At 39.7% G+C, this 19,232-nt stretch overlaps 5 protein-coding genes across 9 annotated transcripts; 3 read left to right on the forward strand and 2 right to left on the reverse strand.

The window, feature by feature from the left end:
* Nucleotides 1-1,922: 1,922 nt before the first annotated feature.
* LOC120451133 (serine/arginine repetitive matrix protein 2) lies at nucleotides 1,923-6,726 on the reverse strand. The gene is made up of 6 exons (XM_039634546.2): nucleotides 6,459-6,726; nucleotides 3,919-4,234; nucleotides 3,537-3,655; nucleotides 2,930-3,460; nucleotides 2,455-2,747; nucleotides 1,923-2,328 (listed from the first exon to the last, which is right to left on the reverse strand). The coding sequence occupies exons 2-6, from the start codon at nucleotides 4,126-4,128 to the stop codon at nucleotides 2,228-2,230; spliced, it is 1,254 nt and encodes a 417-aa protein (XP_039490480.1). The 5' UTR covers nucleotides 4,129-4,234; nucleotides 6,459-6,726; the 3' UTR covers nucleotides 1,923-2,227.
* A 1,580-nt stretch (nucleotides 6,727-8,306) lies between these two features.
* On the forward strand, nucleotides 8,307-12,597 carry LOC120451136 (mediator of RNA polymerase II transcription subunit 31). 4 transcript variants are annotated; one of them, XM_039634550.1, is made up of 4 exons: nucleotides 8,341-8,414; nucleotides 8,676-8,829; nucleotides 8,971-9,060; nucleotides 12,062-12,597. In XM_039634550.1, exons 2-4 carry the CDS (start codon nucleotides 8,802-8,804, stop codon nucleotides 12,541-12,543), a joined length of 600 nt encoding a protein of 199 aa, XP_039490484.1. In that variant the 5' UTR covers nucleotides 8,341-8,414; nucleotides 8,676-8,801; the 3' UTR covers nucleotides 12,544-12,597. The 4 variants fall into 4 exon arrangements, with proteins under 4 accessions (XP_039490486.1, XP_039490484.1, XP_039490485.1 ...); XM_039634552.2 differs by lacking the exon at nucleotides 8,676-8,829 and having other exon boundaries at nucleotides 8,307-8,414; XM_039634551.2 differs by having other exon boundaries at nucleotides 8,382-8,823.
* LOC120451134 (structure-specific endonuclease subunit SLX1 homolog) lies at nucleotides 8,365-14,026 on the forward strand. Of its 2 annotated transcripts, XR_005616358.2 has the most exons (3): nucleotides 8,365-8,414; nucleotides 12,862-13,861; nucleotides 13,932-14,026. XR_005616358.2 is itself a non-coding variant. In XM_039634547.1 (2 exons), exons 1-2 carry the CDS (start codon nucleotides 8,402-8,404, stop codon nucleotides 13,740-13,742), a joined length of 894 nt encoding a protein of 297 aa, XP_039490481.1. In that variant the 5' UTR covers nucleotides 8,365-8,401; the 3' UTR covers nucleotides 13,743-13,888. The 2 variants fall into 2 exon arrangements, 1 of the variants encoding a protein (XP_039490481.1); XM_039634547.1 differs by lacking the exon at nucleotides 13,932-14,026 and having other exon boundaries at nucleotides 12,862-13,888.
* LOC120451135 lies at nucleotides 14,027-15,030 on the reverse strand. Its single transcript, XM_039634548.2, has 2 exons — nucleotides 14,555-15,030; nucleotides 14,027-14,456 (listed from the first exon to the last, which is right to left on the reverse strand). Exons 1-2 carry the CDS (start codon nucleotides 14,955-14,957, stop codon nucleotides 14,155-14,157), a joined length of 705 nt encoding a protein of 234 aa, XP_039490482.1. The 5' UTR covers nucleotides 14,958-15,030; the 3' UTR covers nucleotides 14,027-14,154.
* A 788-nt stretch (nucleotides 15,031-15,818) lies between these two features.
* LOC120453293 (pickpocket protein 28) lies at nucleotides 15,819-18,234 on the forward strand. Its single transcript, XM_039637923.2, has 4 exons — nucleotides 15,819-16,181; nucleotides 16,442-16,544; nucleotides 16,612-17,186; nucleotides 17,329-18,234. Exons 1-4 carry the CDS (start codon nucleotides 15,882-15,884, stop codon nucleotides 18,070-18,072), a joined length of 1,722 nt encoding a protein of 573 aa, XP_039493857.1. The 5' UTR covers nucleotides 15,819-15,881; the 3' UTR covers nucleotides 18,073-18,234.
* The last annotated feature ends 998 nt before the right edge of the window (nucleotides 18,235-19,232 follow it).

Genomic DNA, 19,232 nt, shown 5'->3' on the forward strand with positions numbered 1-19,232 from the left:
ATTAACGGGTATAAACAGCGATCACTAGAAAATGAGTGCTAAAGGTGGAAAGAAAGTAGTAAGCAAGGCTGCAGCCACTTTCTTCGACGCACTGTGGAAAAGGGTCTTTTTAAGTATCAAAATGAGAATTATACACGGAACATTTTTGCTCCAGCCAACCCCTTGGAGGCCTCCCCAAGTTGGCAGAGGTCATTCTTGCCCAAGAGAAGCAATATCACCATTAAAAAGATCAATTTTGGCAGCGCGGCACCGGGCAATGACAGAGACAAAGATTGTTCAAAACCTGAACAGGCATCATCGTATGCACACAAAAAGAAACATAGGAGAATAAATAACAAAACAAAATAATAGAGTAAGAAAGGAGTCTTTTTATACCCGTTACTCGTAGAGTAAAAGGGTATACTAGATTCGTTGAAAAGTATGTAACAGGCAGAAGGAAGCGTTTCCGACCATATAAAGTATATATATTCTTGATTAGGATCAATAGCCGAGTCGATCTGGCCATGTCCGTCTGTCCGTCCGTCTGTACGTCCGTCCGTCCGTCTGTCTGTCTGTCCGTCCGTCCGTATGAACGCTGAGATCTCAGGAACTAAAGAAGCTAGAATGTTGAGATTCGTCATACAGACACCAGAGACATAGACGCAGCGCAAGTTTGTCGATTCATGTTGCCACGCCAACTCTAACGCCCACAAACCGCCCAAAACTGCCACGCCCACACTTTTGAAAAATGTTTTGATATTTTTTCATTTTTGTATTAGTCTTGTAAATTTCAATCGATTTGCCAAAAAACATTTGCCACGCCCACTCTAACGCCAAAAGCTGCCACGCTCACACTTTTGAAAAATGTTCTCAAATTTTTTCATTTTTGTATTGGTCTATCGATTTCTATCGATTTGCCAAAAAACTTGTTGCCACGCCCACTATAACGCCCACAAACCGCCTAAAACTGTCAGTGTTGAAGACTCTCCTTCGCTGAGTAACGGGTATCAGATAGTCGGGGAACTCGACTTTAACGTTCTCTCTTGTTTTTTAATTTTTTATGTAAAATTATTTATTTAAATAATTTATAATTGGTACATCATTGACGCGTAATTTAAATTTGATTAAGATTACAAACAAAACCATTTGAAAATGTTATAATTGTATCAAGCGCTTGTGTGTTTAGATTGTTTTCAAGTAAAAACGCAGTAAGGTAGTTTTCAATTTGCGTATGCAATCTAGTGAATGAAGGTAAATACTAAAAGCGCAAAACAAGTCATTTAACTTTTTTTATTTGTATTCTTTTTTTTGTCCAACTAAAATCTATATTTATGTTTGATTCGTTTTATTTCTCTCCGGTTTTCGCAGCACGCAATTTTTAAAATATTATGATAATGTTTGGGGCAATCGAGTTGCGACAGTCAACCCACAACTATAGTCAAGAAGCCCACTAAGGTTGTTCGTTAGAGGTTTGCTAAGGATCAAGTTAGCAAATGATGGGGCTTATATTATATTATTATTATTTCATATATTCTTTTAATTCACCAGCTTCGAACTAGTGCCCAGCACTACAGTGTAAGCTTGCTTGGAGCTTTCGTTGTTATGGTTCATTGATCTAAATGTTACCTTATTGTTGTTAACTATTATTGTTTGTTGTTACTAACTATTTGCGAGCAAATTGAACTCAGCTTATTAACTTTCTGTTTCCAATGGTTGTACTGTTTTCTTAATATTCAAGATATTTCCGTTAAGATACACGTTTAAATTGTCTTTTTTACATCCCTTCCAACGATCAATTTTCCCCGCTGGACCATCACAGCGTATTTTACATTCGCACCCCCCTGGTGTTTCGTCACTACGTGAACTTCAGTATGCAGTGGTAAACCAAAGTCCCATTCACTGCATACATCTTTGTCACTACATCTATTAAAAAAAAGTAATTATTTGAGTTGAGCAATGAATAGTTTGTATTTCGGTAATGCGATTAACAATATCATTCATGAACTATACAAAATTTCGACCATATTTACTTATATTTTGAAAACTTGCTATATATACACGAGAACATCCCTATGCCTAAGCGCGATTTGTGGACGCCTTTAACACGGTTTAAATCTTAAAAATATTTGAAAACTATACGGTAATTTAGTGCAACAAGAGAAACATATCTGCCTATAGCCGGTGGTAGTTTAATTTTATTCTCTTCAATTGTTTTTATTAAGTAGTTTGTGGTCCAATCTACTTGTGGTTACTTCAACAAGTAGTCCATCTCTGACTTTGTGGTGGACATGTACTGATCCAGTTCGATGTCTAGATCCTCACGTTTCACCTCGGGGCGCTGTAATTTGCCTATTAAAGATATACAGTATTATAATCAGGAGAAGAAAGTAGAGACATAAACATGTATGTTTTGAGTTTCAAGTGCCTATCCAGATCCAGTCCGGTTTGTCCCCTGGCCACTTGTCTCGCTTTTACCTGTAGGCTTACGACTACGAGTGCGTCCCCGGCGAGCCTGTTGCTGCGGGCCCTTTTTTCCACCATTTGTCGCCTTGACCTTTGAGTTTTGGTCGTTTTTACCATTTCTAATGTTGCCCTTGGCAGCGCCTGCACTGCGTCCACGTCGCTGGCGAGGATTAGCCCGGCCCTGAGCAGAAGCGGTGATGGCAGCAGCAGCGACGACGGCAGCACGATTGCGCGAGCGTGAGCGACGAGCAGGAGCAGAATTGTTACCTGCCCCACCGCTAGAAGCAGTGTTTCTAACTGCAGATCTGTAATAAAAAAAATATATAATGACTATCCTAAAAATCATAATTTTTTTAGTATTAATGTATACATTTTATTTATGTAAAATAAAATAATTATATTTACTTAGAACCAATAAGGAAATCTCTGTTAGATTTTAACATCTTGTAAGGCACAAATTTGCCATACAATAGCACACTAAACATACCTTCGTCCCCGACGTCTGGAAAGTGAAGAGGAAACTCCCTTTATTTGGGAAATCTGAGAGCTTCGACGCTTCTCAACCCGTCCGCCTGCTACACCTCGAAGTTGGCTTGGTGTACGGCGCTGTCGTGGGATCTTCGCTTGATTGTTTCCCTGGCCAGTTCGCACTCCAAGGCGATGCTTGACTGAAAGCCGTTGTTTCACTGGAACACGGCCCTGGGCGGAGCGATCACGATTGCGGCTCTGGGAACGCCCAATGCTGCGTCCACGGCTTTGAGAACACGCTCTGTCAACGCGATCTGGTTGCGGACGTCGCGAACGGGATCGAGACCGGGATCCTCTTCGTGGGGCTTGCTGCTGCTGTCGCTGACGACGCTCAACGCGCTCGGCGGCACCGCCCACAGAAGGGCGGCGCTGTCCTAGCCGCTGCCGAAGTCCACCTCCACCTCCGTTTGTGGCGGGGATAGTGCGAATGCTGCTGCCGCTGCGGCGACTGCGTGCGGCGTTGCCGCTGGCCACTAGATCGGCACGCATCCTGAGCGATTAACGAAGAAGTACAGAGATGTTGCAGTGGATTCATAGTTGAGCACGATTATAGGCGAGATGCTTACGTTGCTACCCGGGTCACGTTGTTTGACCGTATGGGCTTCCCGTTGGGCGCCATTCGCAGCGACTTGACGCCGACGACGCGTGATCCGCGTCCGCTGACGCCGGTGGCCCGTAAGCTTCTCTGTAAGGAGGCATAAGGTTGTGTGGAAGTTTTGGTGTCAGTACGCTGCTTCAGTCTTGGAGTTTAAGATCAAGGGATAGAGAGAGTCTGAGAATCTGTTGGGTTTTTGGGTACCACGCAGAAGGCGCACTTTTCTCGACAGCATAGCCCGACTCCTCTCTTCCGGGTAATCCAAGCCACTGCTGTCAGACATAAACCCGTCCTACGAACCAGGTCGGTTTCCACTGTCTGATTGCAATATTCGGTTTTTAGGAAACACGTACGCGCTTCAGTTTGAGGGCCGTCTGAACGGTGTGACGCCGCTTGAATTCCTGCAGCAGCCGCGAGTTGGCCGCGGAGACTCCTGGATTCCCAGCACCGCTGCCCACGATGCGGCGACTCCTGCTCCTAGAGCGGCTGCGACCGCGTGCCTGTGGGGGCAACTTTGACTGCATTTGAGTGAAGCGCTCGTTTAAGGAGATTCCAGTGTTCATGATTGCTCCGCCTTGCTTTTATAAATTGATGTATGCTTATACTGTTTTCTGCTTGACTCTTGGACTGTCGAGTGGGTGTGTTTCTGCTCCGAAAAACGGTTTGCAACTGTAATGGTAAGGAAAAATGCAATGAGTTTTGTAGGCATTCAGGTACACAAGGACAAAATGGTTGCCCACGGACAGGTAGTGTCAGCTGGCACCGCTAAGCTACCGAATTGTTTAAAATCCTTGAATAAATCTGCAGCTGTTCACATTAGTTTGCAGGCGTCTGTGGAAATACCCAACGTTGGCCCTATCCCACCCCCAAAATACAGCAGTGGTCATATAACTATAACAACACCAACAACGCTATGATAATTTAACACTGAATATTTTGAATTTTCGCATTTCAGAACATTGATCCATTTTACGTGCATGTAACGACTGATGGTTAGAAGTGTAAGAAGTACTAGAGAGATGGCTTAGTCGAGTGTCGCGACTATAAGATCATGATCAAGGATATATGTATATACTTTATACACATACATATATATATATATATATATATATATACACAAGTGGGCATAAGTATTTAGACAAGAAAAATATTCATTATATTTGTTTGTAACTTATTGTTTACTTACAGGAAAATTGTTTTATAATTTTAGTAAATAGGTAGACTATCGTAGTTAAATTAGGTAATATAAACATAGGGATAACTTCATTGTTGATTTAAGAAAAATTACTTTTCTATAAATTATCGGTGGCATAAGTATTTAGACAACTTATTTAAATTTCATAAATTGAAAAGAGAAAAATGAGAACTAAAAAATGATAACAAATTAATAAAAAATATATCCCCCTTTAGCGTCTATCACTTTTTGGAGACGTTTTGGTACAGACTGTACCAAGCTGTGGATATAATCTATTGAAATATCCTTCCATAAGGCTTGAATCTCTAAAATCGTTTCTTCGCGACTTCTAGATAAGTTTGCACATCTTATTTTCTTTATATATGACCAGAGGTTTTCTATTATGTTGAGGTCTGGACTTTGAGGTGGCCAATCCAATGTGTTTACGCCAACATCTCTCAGAAACTGCGTAATAAGTTTGGCCTTATGACAGGGGGCGTTATCCTGCTGGAGTATGAAGGACTCCCCGATCAATTTATCACCAGAGGGAAATGCATGATTATTTAGGACATCCAAATATTTTGTTTGATTCATGGTTCCATCAACGGGAACTAAATCTCCCAATCCAGTGAAGGCTTTTTTCCGATATTGTTTCGGTAATCGAACATAAATTTTTTTTTTTGAGCAGTGGAACTCAAAAGAGCTTTCATTGCTCCACAATACATTGTTCCAGAATGATGCAGGCTGACCAACATATTTTTTGGCCGAAAGAATATCGGAAAAAAGTGGCAACCGTATGTCCGAGAATAAGTCATTCAGGAGGGTCTGTTATGTTTTGGGGATGCGTAGCCTTCACAGCTTGGTACAGTCTGTACCAAAACGTCTCCAAAAAGTGATAGACGCTAAAGGGGGATATATTTTTTATTAATTTGTTATAATTTTTTAGTTCACATTTTTCTCTTTTCAATTTATGAAATTTAAATAATTTGTCTAAATACTTATACCACCGATAATTTATAGAAAAGTAATTTTTCTTAAATCAACAATGAAGTTATCCCTATGTTTATATTACCTAATTTAACTACGATAGTCTACCTATTTACTAAAATTATAAAACAATTTTCCTGTAAGTAAACAATAAGTTACAAACAAATATAATGAATATTTTTCTTGTCTAAATACTTAAGCCCACTTGTGTATATACGGAAACGCTTTCTTCTACCTGTTGCATACCTTTCAACGGTACACCTCTAGTACACCTTTTACTCTACGAGGGTATAAATAAAAGAAAAGAACTGTTTTGGGTAGATCATTACCCAATACCAGCGATTTATCCTGAGTTTAGCGGAACAAATTAGTAAAGCAAACTACGTAAAGCCAAAGCGGACGCAATAGAGATTTACATTCTTAGATACAATAAAATAATACAGCAGCCTATCAATAAACCATCTTAGGTTCTATTTGGACGGCAGATTTGCTGTATAGATATGTACATATGCATGTGTGTACGTATGTGTCCATCTTTAAATATACATTTTGGGGTTGTATTCAAGCTGAACACACTGTAATCTAATAATAGTTTCTTCGCCACCATTAATTTTTTGTGGATAATTTTTAACACGTCAATATAACTATAATTATTAGCTCGGCCGTAGTTGCATGTAGTATTTTTCATATGTAATTAAATTACATAAACAAAGGAATTTTGTTAATACTTACATTTTTGACGACTTTTGCGTCGCTGTTTCGCTTGTACCAAGGCCTTGAAATAGATGCGGGAAAATTTTTAAGTTCTGTCCTTCAACAGAAATTGGTTTCACTCGTTAATAGCTCCGCCACCACTAACTATGTTTTTTCAGTGGTTTGGTTCCGATTCTATATATGTTTTTCAGACCGAAGTTCAGTTTTTCCTCGATGCTTTTCAGGCTGACAAGGAAATCATGTATTGAGCGATTGTTTTCCACAGCCTTTGTCGTAAAGTTGTAAAAATATCGATTACGCATTGGATTAGGGGTAGTAAAATAAATAATTCAAGTTAAATTTGCTAAAATAGCCAAAACTCCCAAAATAGCCAATTTCCACAGAGCTGCATTCCTAATAATAAGAAAATATTGGTATAAATTTTAAAGTTATTTTAATTTATATAATATTAATCATGCATGCTCCGGTAATAGTAATCTTTTTTAAAATTCGGTTTGGGCCAAATATTTGAATTTCGTTTTTAGGTGCTCTGGTTTTCGGAAAATTGATGCTATCGAAATTTTTTATTTCTCATCGCTTATTGCTGCTCAAACCGCTGTTTTGTTTTATTTGTCAAAATCAAAATCTAGAGATGCCACCTTTTTCACAGTTTTAATTCCGATGTTTGCAATTACTTTTTACTGCTCTTTGACCACTTAAGTAATTAAATTAAATAACACATATTTAAAAACAACACTTTTGGCCCTCCTTTAAACTAAATAATAATTTTTTTTGTATTGTATAGGTATATTTACCTGCCTCTTTCAATTCACAACAATTATTCGTTTCACTTCGGCCAGACAAAAGTGCCCGTTTTACAAATCGAATTCAAACACAGGAGTCCCAATTTTCGATTTAAAATCAAAATCGAAAAATTCGAACGAATTAAATTGCCAAGGCATGCCTGAATATAATTATTTTCAGAGAAAAATATTACCATCAGCTCGATATAAAGCTCTTTTATTATTTGACCATCGATGGAGGTACTTCGCTCTAAAGCTTTATAAAGTAATCTTTGCAATACGTTAGTACATAAACTTAGATTTGATAAAACATGTCCTGGTGTACATTTTTTAATTTTGTTCTAATAATTATTTGTTGCTACTTCTAAAGAATTCTAATTATACCCGTTACTCGTAGAGTAAAAGGGTATACTAGATTCGTTGAAAAGTATGTAACAGGCAGAAGGAAGCGTTTCCGACCATATAAAGTATATATATTCTTGATCAGGATCAATAGCCGAGTCGATCTGGCCATGTCCGTCTGTCCGTCCGTCTGTCCGTCCGTGTGTCCGTCCGTCTATCCGTCCGTATGAACGGAAAGAAAGTTGAGATTAAGCACACAGACTCCAGAGACATAGAAGCAGCGCAAGTTTGTCGATTCATGTTGCCACGCCCACTCTAACGCCCACAAACCGCCCAAAACTGCCACGCCCACACTTTTGAAAAATGTTTTGAAATTTTTTCATTTTTGTATTAGTCTTGTAATTTTCTATCGATTTACCAAAAAACTTTTTGCCACGCCCACTCTAACGCTCTCAAACCGTCCAAAGCTGCTACGCCCACACTTTTGAAAAATGTTTTGATATTTTGTCATTTTTATATGGGTCTTGTAAATTTCTATCGATTTGCCAAAAAACTTTCTGCCACGCCCACTATAACGCCTACAAACCGCCAAAAACTGCGTTTAAGACTCTCCTTCTCGCTTCCACTAGCTGAGTAACGGGTATCATATAGTCGGGGAACTCGACTAGCGTTCTCTCTTGTTTTTAACATCGGAAACATTTCCAAGAATATCCTTAGCACACACAAGTAGAATATACTGAAAAGCAGTATTTTTACAAAAAAAAAATTCGCCATCTGTTGAGCTTGCAGCCCTGGCGGTCGCAGAAGTAGGGCTGTCGCCGGTCATCAACAATCCAAATGAGCTCCTACGGTTTGTAAACAATATTAAAAACTGAATTTAACTGCCTTCCCATAAGAAATCCCAAACACAAGGGAGCGACAACCCACCACCTGCGCCCAGAAAACTGGCCGAATGTTGTTCCGATTTTTCTTTTAACCCACAACTTGCGTTTTCCCTGTGCAGTCAACGCCGCGCCATACATTTTATTTCATTAGCAGCGCATATTATTATTTCTTTACTTGTGTGTTTTGTTTACCGCGACCTTTCGTTTCGAATTCGATGGTGCACCAGTATACACAGCTAAAAACATCCACATAGCACACTGAAAGAAACCAAGAACCCAACCCGACACCGAAACTGAATAGACGCAAGTACCGACCCAACGTGACCCTTTCCGAAACCAAAGTCCAGTACAAAATGGCCAAAATGTACGGAAAGGGTAAGAGTAAGTACACACCAATCCACATCCATTTTCGCTTTGTAACCTAATACCTACTGACACCGCTTGGCATGCCGAATACTCAGAGATCTACAGAAAGGCGTGCTGATTTCACCGGATCTAATGCTCTCCCAATTTATTCTGTAGCTGCTATCGAGTCGGAGGAGCTGCAGAAGCGACGCTGGCAGATCGAGCTGGAGTTTGTGCAGTGCCTGTCGAACCCTAACTATCTAAACTGTAAGAATAACATTACTTCTATCGGCCTATCACTAATTAACCATCTCCCGCAAAAATACGATCCAGAACCTGCAAGAACACATCTTCCGCATGTCATTTTTCGTTTTAAAATCGAATTTTTGATTATACGAGCCCTGACCACTATTAATTCGCACGGCTGGTGCTTTTACGCATATGCAATGTTTAGCACACAATATATGTGTAGATAATACAGATAACACATACAAACATATATTTTTCTGAAAGATAATTATACCCGTTACTCGTAGAGTAAAAGGGTATACTTGATTCGTTGAAAGTATGTAACAGGCAGAAGGAAGCGTTTCCGGCCATATAAAGTATATATATTCTTGATCAGGATCAGTAGCCGAGTCGATCTGGCCATGTCCGTCTGTCCGTCCGTCTGTCTGTCCGTCTGTCCGTATGAACGTCGAGATCTCAGGAACTACAAAAGCTAGAAAGTTGAGATTGAGTATACAGACTCCAGGGACATAGACGCAGCGCAAGTTTGTCGATTCAGGTTGCCACGCCCACAAACCGCCCAAAACTGCCACGCCCACATTTTTGAAAAATGTTTTAATATTTTTTCATTTTTGTATTAGTCTTGTAAATTTCTATCTATTTGCCAAAAAACTTTTGGCCACGCCCACTCTAACGCCCACAAACCGCCAAAAACTGTCCTTCGCACTTACACTAGATGAGTAACGGGTATCAGATAGTCGGGGAACTCGACTATAGCGTTCTCTCTTGTTTTATTCTCTATTTGATAGAAAAAAAATTGTTGTTGTTTGTTTGCTCCAGCCAACTTCGGGTTTTCTTCTAGTGTGAGATGACGCTCCATCTTGCTGAAAAGTATATTCACCACCATCTGACAGCTTTGGTAGTGATGGCAGCAAATTTTCTTCCAATATATGCATGTTCTTTTCAGCGTTAACAATTCCATCAACAAAATGTAGTTTTCCTACCCCCTTGGCAGACATGCATCCCCACACCATAAAGCTTGCAGGGAACTTTACTGTCCTTTTAAAACAATCTTTATGGTACGCTTCTGCCTTTGTACGAATAACTCTTCTCAGCGAATAACCCACACACACATCGAGTTTAGATTCATCGCTAAATATGATGGTATTCCATTGCCTTTGAGTCCAAAATATTCTCAGCTTAGTCCATTGCAAACGCTTCTCCTTTTGACAAAGTGTGAGCAATGGCTTTTGCTTTGCCTAAAAAGTAATTTACTTATTAGGATTAAGTTCGCTAAGTAACTTATCAGTATACTAACCTTATAGAACCCAAAGTTAAGTTCTTTTAAATTCACATTTAAGTTCACATTTCGCCCAATTTTTTCGGACCATTCAGCTGCAGCATTTCGCAAAGATTGCCACCGATCAGCCTTAACTATTGCGGCCAATGCTCTTTTGTCGCGATTTATTATTTTCGACTTTTGTCGATTTTACAATCAATAGATCCATTTTTTCCCCTATATTTATACCCGTTACTCGTAGAGTAAAAGGGTATACTAGATTCGTTGAAAAGTATGTAACATGCAGAAGGAAGCGTTTCCGACCATATAAAGTACATATATTCTTGATCAGGATCAATAGCCGAGTCGATCTGGCCATGTCCGTCCGTCCGTCTGTATGTCTGTCCGTATGAACGTCGAGATCTCAGGAACTACAAAAGCTAGAAAGTTGAGATTAAGCATACAGACTCCCAAGACATAGAAGCAGCGCAAGTTTGTCGATTCATTTTGCCACGCCCACTCTAACGCCCAAAACTGCCACGCCCACACTTTTGAAAAATGTTTTAATATTTTCTAATTTTTGTATTGGTCTTCTAAATTTCTATCGATTTGCCAAAAAACTTTTTGCCACGCCCACTCTAACGCCCACAAACCGCCCAAAGCTGCCACGCCCACACTTTTGAAAAATATTTTGATATTTTTTAATTTTTATATTGGTCTTTTAAATTTCTATCGATTTCCCAAAAAACTTTTTGCCACGCCCACTCTAACGCCCACAAATTGCCAAAAACTGTCAGTGTTTAAGACTCTCCTTCGCACTTCAACTAGCTGAGTAACGGGTATCAGATAGTCGGGGGACTCGACTATAGCGTTCTCTCTTGTTTACAATAGAAAATACCGACGACTTATTTAATTGCAATGTTTCACCAAATTTTACCAAATGACTCCCCAGATTTGTGAAAATTAATAATTAAATTTCGAATCTCTTCACAAATGGGTTTACCACGTGCCATCGTTGCTAAACTTTAAATAATTTCACGCAATTAAGCTGTTTTACCTTCTGTTTTGTTTTATTGTGCACATATGATGATTAGCTAGTGATAATATTACACCATTTGTTTTTGTTTTGATCTTCTCGCACTTTTGAGCGAAGCTAGCGCAGCGTACGAAATAATAGTGGTCAAGTGTTTGTAAACAATAATAAGAATAGTGTACATAAATAAACGCTGTTGTTGTTGTACGCTAAACAACAAGAAACAATTTTTTTCTATCAAATAGAGAATAAAATTATCTTTCAGAAAAATATATGTTTGTATGTGTTATCTGCATTATCTTCACATATATTGTGTGCTAAACATTGCATATGCGTAAAAACACCAGCCGTGCGAAATAATAGTGGTCAGGGCTCGTAGCATTCTAATTTGGTATAGAACAGCTTTTCTACAATATATAATAAGGTGTTATCATATATGTATGTAGCCGACATTTCAAGACTCAAAACAGTACTAGCTAATTAAAGGACATTAAACCGCTGTTTTTGAGCATAAATCGTTTAGTATACAGTCTATAGTATTTTTGAAAAATACACAATTTCTATTAAAATTCGCTGCCGTAGGAACGATAGAAAAAAATGAGAATTAATAGAAATATTATATTTTGCCGGGAAACTCATAGTCAACCCCAATCCATCCTTGTATATTTATCTGAGCTACACGTACGTCATATTCATTCGATTAAAACAATTGCAACCCCTTCTGGCAGTCCTTGCACAGCGTGGATTTTTCAAAGACCAGTCGTTCATCAACTACCTGAAGTATCTGCAGTACTGGAAGGAGCCGGACTATGCGAAATACCTCATGTACCCAATGTGCCTCTACTTCCTCGATCTGCTGCAGTACGAGCACTTCCGCCGGGAGATTGTCAACTCGCAGTGCTGCAAGTTCATAGATGACCAGGCCATTCTACAGTGGCAGCACTACACTCGCAAGCGCATCAAACTTATCGAAAACGTAACGGCCGCCCAGCAACAACAACAGCAGCAGCAGGCGAACGGCGTGCAGGCATCGACGGGGGGCGAATTAGCAGCACCTACACCCAACGTGAACGGGATAGCTTCCACGACGGATGGCCAACAGACGTCTTCTGCACTACAGCCTGCCCAGGCACAGCAGGGAAATCCCCAGCAGCAGCTTCAAATCAATGGCCTGGCATCGGGGGCCAACATAAAAATAGAGTTAAACTAGCGCTGGCAACTAAAAGTTTACCAATAAAATAGCCTAAGAACCTGGAACAAGTAATCTTGCATTCCATTTAGTATTTTCTAATCCGGATGAGAAATAGCAAAAGTTTTACCCCTGCGTTGCAAATATATAAAATTCTTCATTTTATACCTCTTTCAGCAAAACTTAAGTTCTAAAATAATTTAGTTATCCTTTTTTATTTTTAATCTTAAAAACATCATATAATTGGATCGGTTAAAGTGTCGCCTCCTTTTGTTGTTGGTTTTTGGTTGCAGACTCAAAATAAATGTGGCATTAATCCATATGTTGGTGAATTCACAGACCCACAGGATTCAGCTTCTGAGCAGGAGGAAACCGTCGCGCTGAAAGGCCACTTTTACGGCGTTTATTTGTTAGCCAGTCAGAGCTTGGATCCTCGTTACCGGGGAAAGTGCTACGTTGGCTTCACCGTGAACCCGAAACGGCGGATACGCCAACACAATCTTGGTTGTGACTTCGGCGGCGCGAGGAAAACAAGCCGCAAAGGGCCGTGGCTAATGATAATGATCGTGCACGGATTTCCGAATAATACAGTGGCACTCCAGTTTGAATGGGCTTGGCAACAGCCCTCGCTTTCTACCAGACTAAAAATGTTCCCGGAATTAAAACGAAAGTTGCCCAGGGAGACGTTTTTTGACTACAACTTTAGAATCCTCGGTTATATGCTGGGTGTTAGCCCTTGGAATAGATTACCACTCTCCGTTCGCTGGCTAGAAGCAGATTATGAAAGACCATTTAACATGCCATTTCCTAACCACATGGAGATTGTAAGTGGAAAGGTTTCCATAAGCGCCTCGCAACGTATGAGATCTTATGATGCAGTAGCTCCTCCACTTGTGGCGTGGACTTCCGAGTGTCACCTGTGTATGCTGCAAATCGTGCAACCGGAGAGATCACGCCTGGGGTGCACAAATCCAATGTGTCGACTTACATGCCATATTATGTGCCTGGCCAATTACCTTCTGGGCGACGCGCCAGGTCATTACATCCCAGTTGGAGGAGAGTGTCCGCTTTGTGAGAACCGTCTCAGCTGGGCAGCCCTTCTGCAGCGTAAACGTCTTCTCATGGGCGTACCTAAGGAACGGCAGGATCATGACGAGGATCGGATCGACGATGTTGGTGTGCACTGTAATATTGAAGAAGCCCCGGAGTTCTGCGATTAATTGAAGATCCGAATGCATTAATTCACAAAAGATAATATACGTTATACGTAAGCTAAAACGTTTGTTAAAGTATCTAGGAAAACACCGTTTTAATGCGCTCTTCAAAGTAAACATTTCAAGTAAAAACTAAAATAATGTTTCCGATTTGGAATACTGAGTTTATTTATTATAATTTTGATACTTTTGCAGAGATTGCTTCAAGGTTTAGTATACGCGATTCTTACCATTTATCACGTCACTGCTAAGAGGAACACAAACAAGGAACCTTTTTATAAATGGATAAATTTAATTTATACATATCAGTTTTTTATTCTATAAGTATGTTTAAATAAATAAATAAAACACTTCGTCAGGTGCTTATTGCATAAAATATGTTCAGTAAATTGATAGAAAATCTATTACATTAATAAATTCATAGGTCCAGGTGTGACACGTGTGCCTTAATGGTTTTTAAAACATTTCTGTAGTCATGTAAAAGTTCAGCCATTTTCCGTTTTTCCTGCAAATAATACTCCATAGACATTTGTACATACTCTTGGCCCTTGAAGTTAAATACGGAAACTTCAGAAGTATCAACATTGTCTTGATCTTCTACTCTTAATCGTAATCGTTCTGCATTCGGATTTGGTTCCGTTTTCGCAGTTTCTCTAAGAGCAATGACAATGGACGACTCCTTCGGGCGCTTGACCGGTGGTATGTCGGCGACTATGTCAACTAAAAATAAAGTTGAATAAATAAGCATTAATTTGCAATACGAATGTGATGACCCAACCCATACTATATTGAAGCCTAAGTGGATTTATAGTACTTACGATCTTTCTTAAGAGTTGTGGTAATTGAGGTTGTGTCCACGTTGTTGATGCTAAGTTCATCGTCGCTGAGATTTATGTAGTAGCTCTCATGCGACGTGGAAGCCACTTGTTGGGGCTCCTCCTCCGTCTTGGGACTGTTTTCCTTATATGGATACGGTACAGCCTCACCCACGAGAAGCGTTCGGTTCTTGGAGGAGGATATGAACTTGCGGTCAAAGTGAAGGGAGCACATAAAAAGCTGGCTTAGGGGAATCTTTGGATGCACTTGACCGTTCTCGTGCCAGATTCTCGCCCTTTGCGGTTGCTTGGGAAAGGCAAACAGGGTTCTTCCCTTGGCCAACGCGTTGTCGTGGCCAACATAATAATATTCGCAGTCCTTGTACGCGCAAGACCTCGTCGTCATGTTTATAAATATAATATTATATGAATTAAATAATTAAATGAACGGTACAAATCGAATACAATGTTATTGTGTTCGATTACATATCGAGGCGACTTGATAGGGATGATACCCTCATTACACTAACTTATTAGTTATTTTATACTCGTTTCCACTTTTTAGCGTTTTGGAAAAGTTATTATATTTTATAATGTATTTTTCATTTGTCAACAAATACAATAAATAAAGTCGTACCAAGAACTCACAAATACTTGGTTTCCGATATTTTGATCGATATTAAATCTTTCGGAAGTAAATATTAAAACAAGATTGGAAAATTCCAATACCTGTGTCTGTTTGGAAAATGGAAATTGTAAAAGTTCTTATTAATATGCGACTTTCTTATGAATTAAGTTTGTTCACAATTATTAAAAACTACAGATAGCGATAATTGCATAAGCCTTGAGTCTATAAAATTAAGGGAAAGTATACGCTTTCTGACGATAAAGATTATTAATTATAATTTAATTAAAATGTGCTTTTTTAAACCCCTTTCTATTTATTGTTTTGCACACCATTAATTTGGGATCTAGACGTATTAAGTAAAAATACATACATTTTAATAAATACATTTTATATAAATGTTTAGCAAAAGCAAATTAATTTTTATGTGGACTATCAAAAAAAAAAAAAAAATAAAAAAACCCTTATAAAATCAAATTATGTTTAATGTGCGTACATAGCAAGTTTAACGTTTGCAGCTTAAGTTATTAGATTAATGGGCATTTTAATTCTCTAAGTTTCCTCCGTACTTGAGCACGTACTCTTTGAATAAGTATATAATTCCAAATCCCATCAATCTGGCATGTCTGCCAATAAACGGGAAAAATTCACACTGGGTTTTTTTCACGTTTTTTTGTCTTTGGTCCACAGTGATTATCTGTAGCTATGTTTGTTCGCGTCAAGAAAGGAATAGACACCATGACCATATCGGATTTTGAACTTGACAGCAGCAAGGGCATTGACCTGACATACAGAAAGAAAAAGAAAGCGGGTTCCGTCGCCTGCGAAGGATTAATCACCACGTACCATGAATACTGCAGAAACACCTCCATACATGGAGTCCAATATCTAGGCGAGCGCGAGCGACCCTTCCGCGAGCGGATCTTTTGGCTGTTTGTGTTCCTGATCTCGATCTACGGCTGTTCCACGTTGATTCAAAGTGCCTACACCAAGTGGACCGAAACGGTGGGAGTCCCTTGTAGAACCTACGTAGCATCAGTATAAGCTCTCTGGCACACAATAGCGTTGAAAGTACATTTCCTTCAAAACCTAACATGTTCAAATATATTATCCGCCTTAATTGTAATGATTTAACGTAAAGTTTTCAGAGCATAAACCCTTTTTTTCCATACATTATTTTTAATTCAAAATACCCAGAAACTACAGTACTTTCTGTAAAATGCTTTTAGCGAACAGAGAAAATAATATTACATGTATTTTCAAAGCCTGTAATCGTTAGCTTTGCGGAAAAATCGACTCCCGTCTGGAGCATTCCCTTTCCGGCGGTCACAGTCTGCTCGGAAACAAAAAGGGTGTTAAAGCAGAAAGGTTTGGTATTTAAGAAGGCTCTAGTTGTACAGACTTTGAAAATTAAAATGTAATCTTTGCTTGACAGGGAAGGAGACCACATATGCTGATCTTTATAGCCAGTTCAGCGAGGATATGCGAGTTTCGCGCGTCTTTAGGCCCGAAAACGTTAGTGCCCTTGAGATGGAGGAGTTCCGCACCCTGCTGCACGTATGCAATACCCAGATCATGGATGAGGACATTCCCTTGATAGCTGGCGACGACTTGGACTACTTCGATGTTCTGCTGAGGATGCTGCCGCAGTTTGATCGGTATTTCTTTTATTGCCGCTGGCTAAGTCGCTTCGGCGAGTGCGAGACCTTTTTCCGGAAGACTCTTACGGAGGAGGGCATCTGTTATACTTTTAATGGGCTGAGGGCCACTAAGATATACCGGGACGACACCTATCAGTACCAACACAGCGGGGAACCCCTTGAAATGGAAAATATTAGCTCGCAGCACACGCCCTGGACTCTGGAAACGGGTTATGCGCTTGATAGCGAAGTGGAGACCTTTCCGGCGCGGGTTTTGAGTGCCGGGGCGCGATCTGGCATTTTTCTAGCCCTTCAAAGCTTTAAGCAGGAGGTGGACTACGCGTGCCGAGGACCTGTGCAGGGATTTAAGGTGGGAACAGATGAAAACAGCTATTTTCACATTTTTTTCTATTCAAAAGTAGCTTAAAAAAAGTTGACTTTTCGTATTATTAATACGTATGTATAAAGGTGATTAAAACAGTTGCTTAATATGTGATTTGCTTAATGTACAGGTACTGCTCCATGCCCCCGATGATGTTCCGCAGGTTTCCAAACAGTTTGTTCGCATTCCCATGGGCAAGGAGGTGGTGATCGCAGTGAAGCCCAACATGATCACCATGTCATCGGGCATAGCGGAGTACCATCCAATTCGGAGGCAGTGCTTTCTTAGCCACGAGCGGTCGCTGCGATTTTTTAAGGTGTACACCGAATCGAATTGCCAACTGGAATGCTTGGCCAACTTCACGCTGACAAAGTGCGGATGCGTTAAGTTCTCAATGCCCAGAACCATGGACATGCCCGTATGCGGAGAGGACAAGATCCACTGCTACGATCGGGCGGAAAGGGAGTTGTTAATCAGGGAATTCAAAAGAGTAAGAGCGCTGAACGCTGCCCGAGACGATTCGAGGGGCGTGGAATCTGCCTGTAATTGCATGCCGGCATGCACATCCCTCGTCTACAATACGGAGATTTCCCAAGCCAACTTCGATTTGGAAGAAATGCTAATGGCTGAGGGTGACACTGAGTTCCTGAAGGAGTATCCCGGTTCCCAGATGTCTCGTTTATCCATTTACTTCAAGCAAAGTCAGTTCATCACTTCGAAGCGGTCAGAGCTTTACGGAATGACCGAGTTTCTGGCGAATTGTGGTGGCATTTTCGGTTTGTTTATGGGGTTCTCTATCTTAAGTCTGGTGGAGATGATCTACCACTTCACGTTACGGTTTTTTACCAATCTAAAGCGTCTGGTTAAAGGATAAGCCATTACAAATATTTACTAAATTCAACGAAATTAATTTTTTAACTAGTTATTTACAATCGAAAATCCGGTAGTTTATTATATTAGATATGCATATTTATACTTATGTAATGTATACTAATCTATCAAAAATTTGTCAATATATACAATTGATCCATTTCGAGCCCTTCTCCAGTGACTACGATGCTATAACATTGGTTTAAATTTGGCACCACTACTAGATAACTCCGACTCAGCTGAATTTGTTGATCCCAATTTGTTCCATGTCTTCCGTAAGAACTAGCTTTTAGTCCACTTTATTTTGCCGTGGGCGTTTGAGCTTGCTACCCAAAAAACATGCAGTTTAAGGATCCGTTCTAGGATAGAATACGCTTCGATTATTTAAACCCCCCATTGCCACATGAATAGCATTTGCCATTTATCAGCCTTCTTCATACATGCTCGTTGGAGGATCCCGCCTTCTTCCGACCTTTGTCTCATTTCAGGCTACTGCGTTTATTTAACTCTTTTCTGCAACAGTCGCTTGAGCTGGGTGCTTAAGCTTAAGCTTATGTTCAATAAGTACTTGTAAATGGATTATATTATAGATTTACGACTTATGTTAAACTAAACAAATACAGAATTAAACAATAAAGTAAATTAATACACAGCACATGTATGTATATATATTTTCAGTTTGATGCTAATTATGCTTGTTTTAGAGGTTTCAATGCTAATAAAAAAATTATTATTCGATTTCAGCGGGTTTAAAAATGTTTTGAGGAAAAATCGGCTCAGGCCAATCCTCTGGAGGTTGTTGTTGCACTCTTGCTCCTGTTATTAAATTAAGGGATTCCTATTAGCCAAACATTTCAAGAATATATAATTCAATTAGCTTGTAAAATAGTACAAGATAAGGACAATTTTTCTCTAGGTTGCCAAGACTTTTAATTTAAAAAAACGAACAATTGTCAGTCGGTCTTCAGCAAAAAATAGTACATTTCAAAAATACGTTTTATTGTTATTGATTCGCAATTTGTTACAATTCATAGAAGTCGATAGTTGACCATTAGCAGAAGATGGTATTTAATTTTAAAATCTAGCTAGAGCTATAGCCGATTCTACAAACGACGCAGCTATCGGCCATCACTAGTGCAGGCGGTCGCTTGCGCGCCAAAAGCA

Source organism: Drosophila santomea, chromosome 3R (genome assembly GCF_016746245.2).
Source record: "Drosophila santomea strain STO CAGO 1482 chromosome 3R, Prin_Dsan_1.1, whole genome shotgun sequence".
Taxonomy (NCBI): domain Eukaryota; kingdom Metazoa; phylum Arthropoda; class Insecta; order Diptera; family Drosophilidae; genus Drosophila; species Drosophila santomea.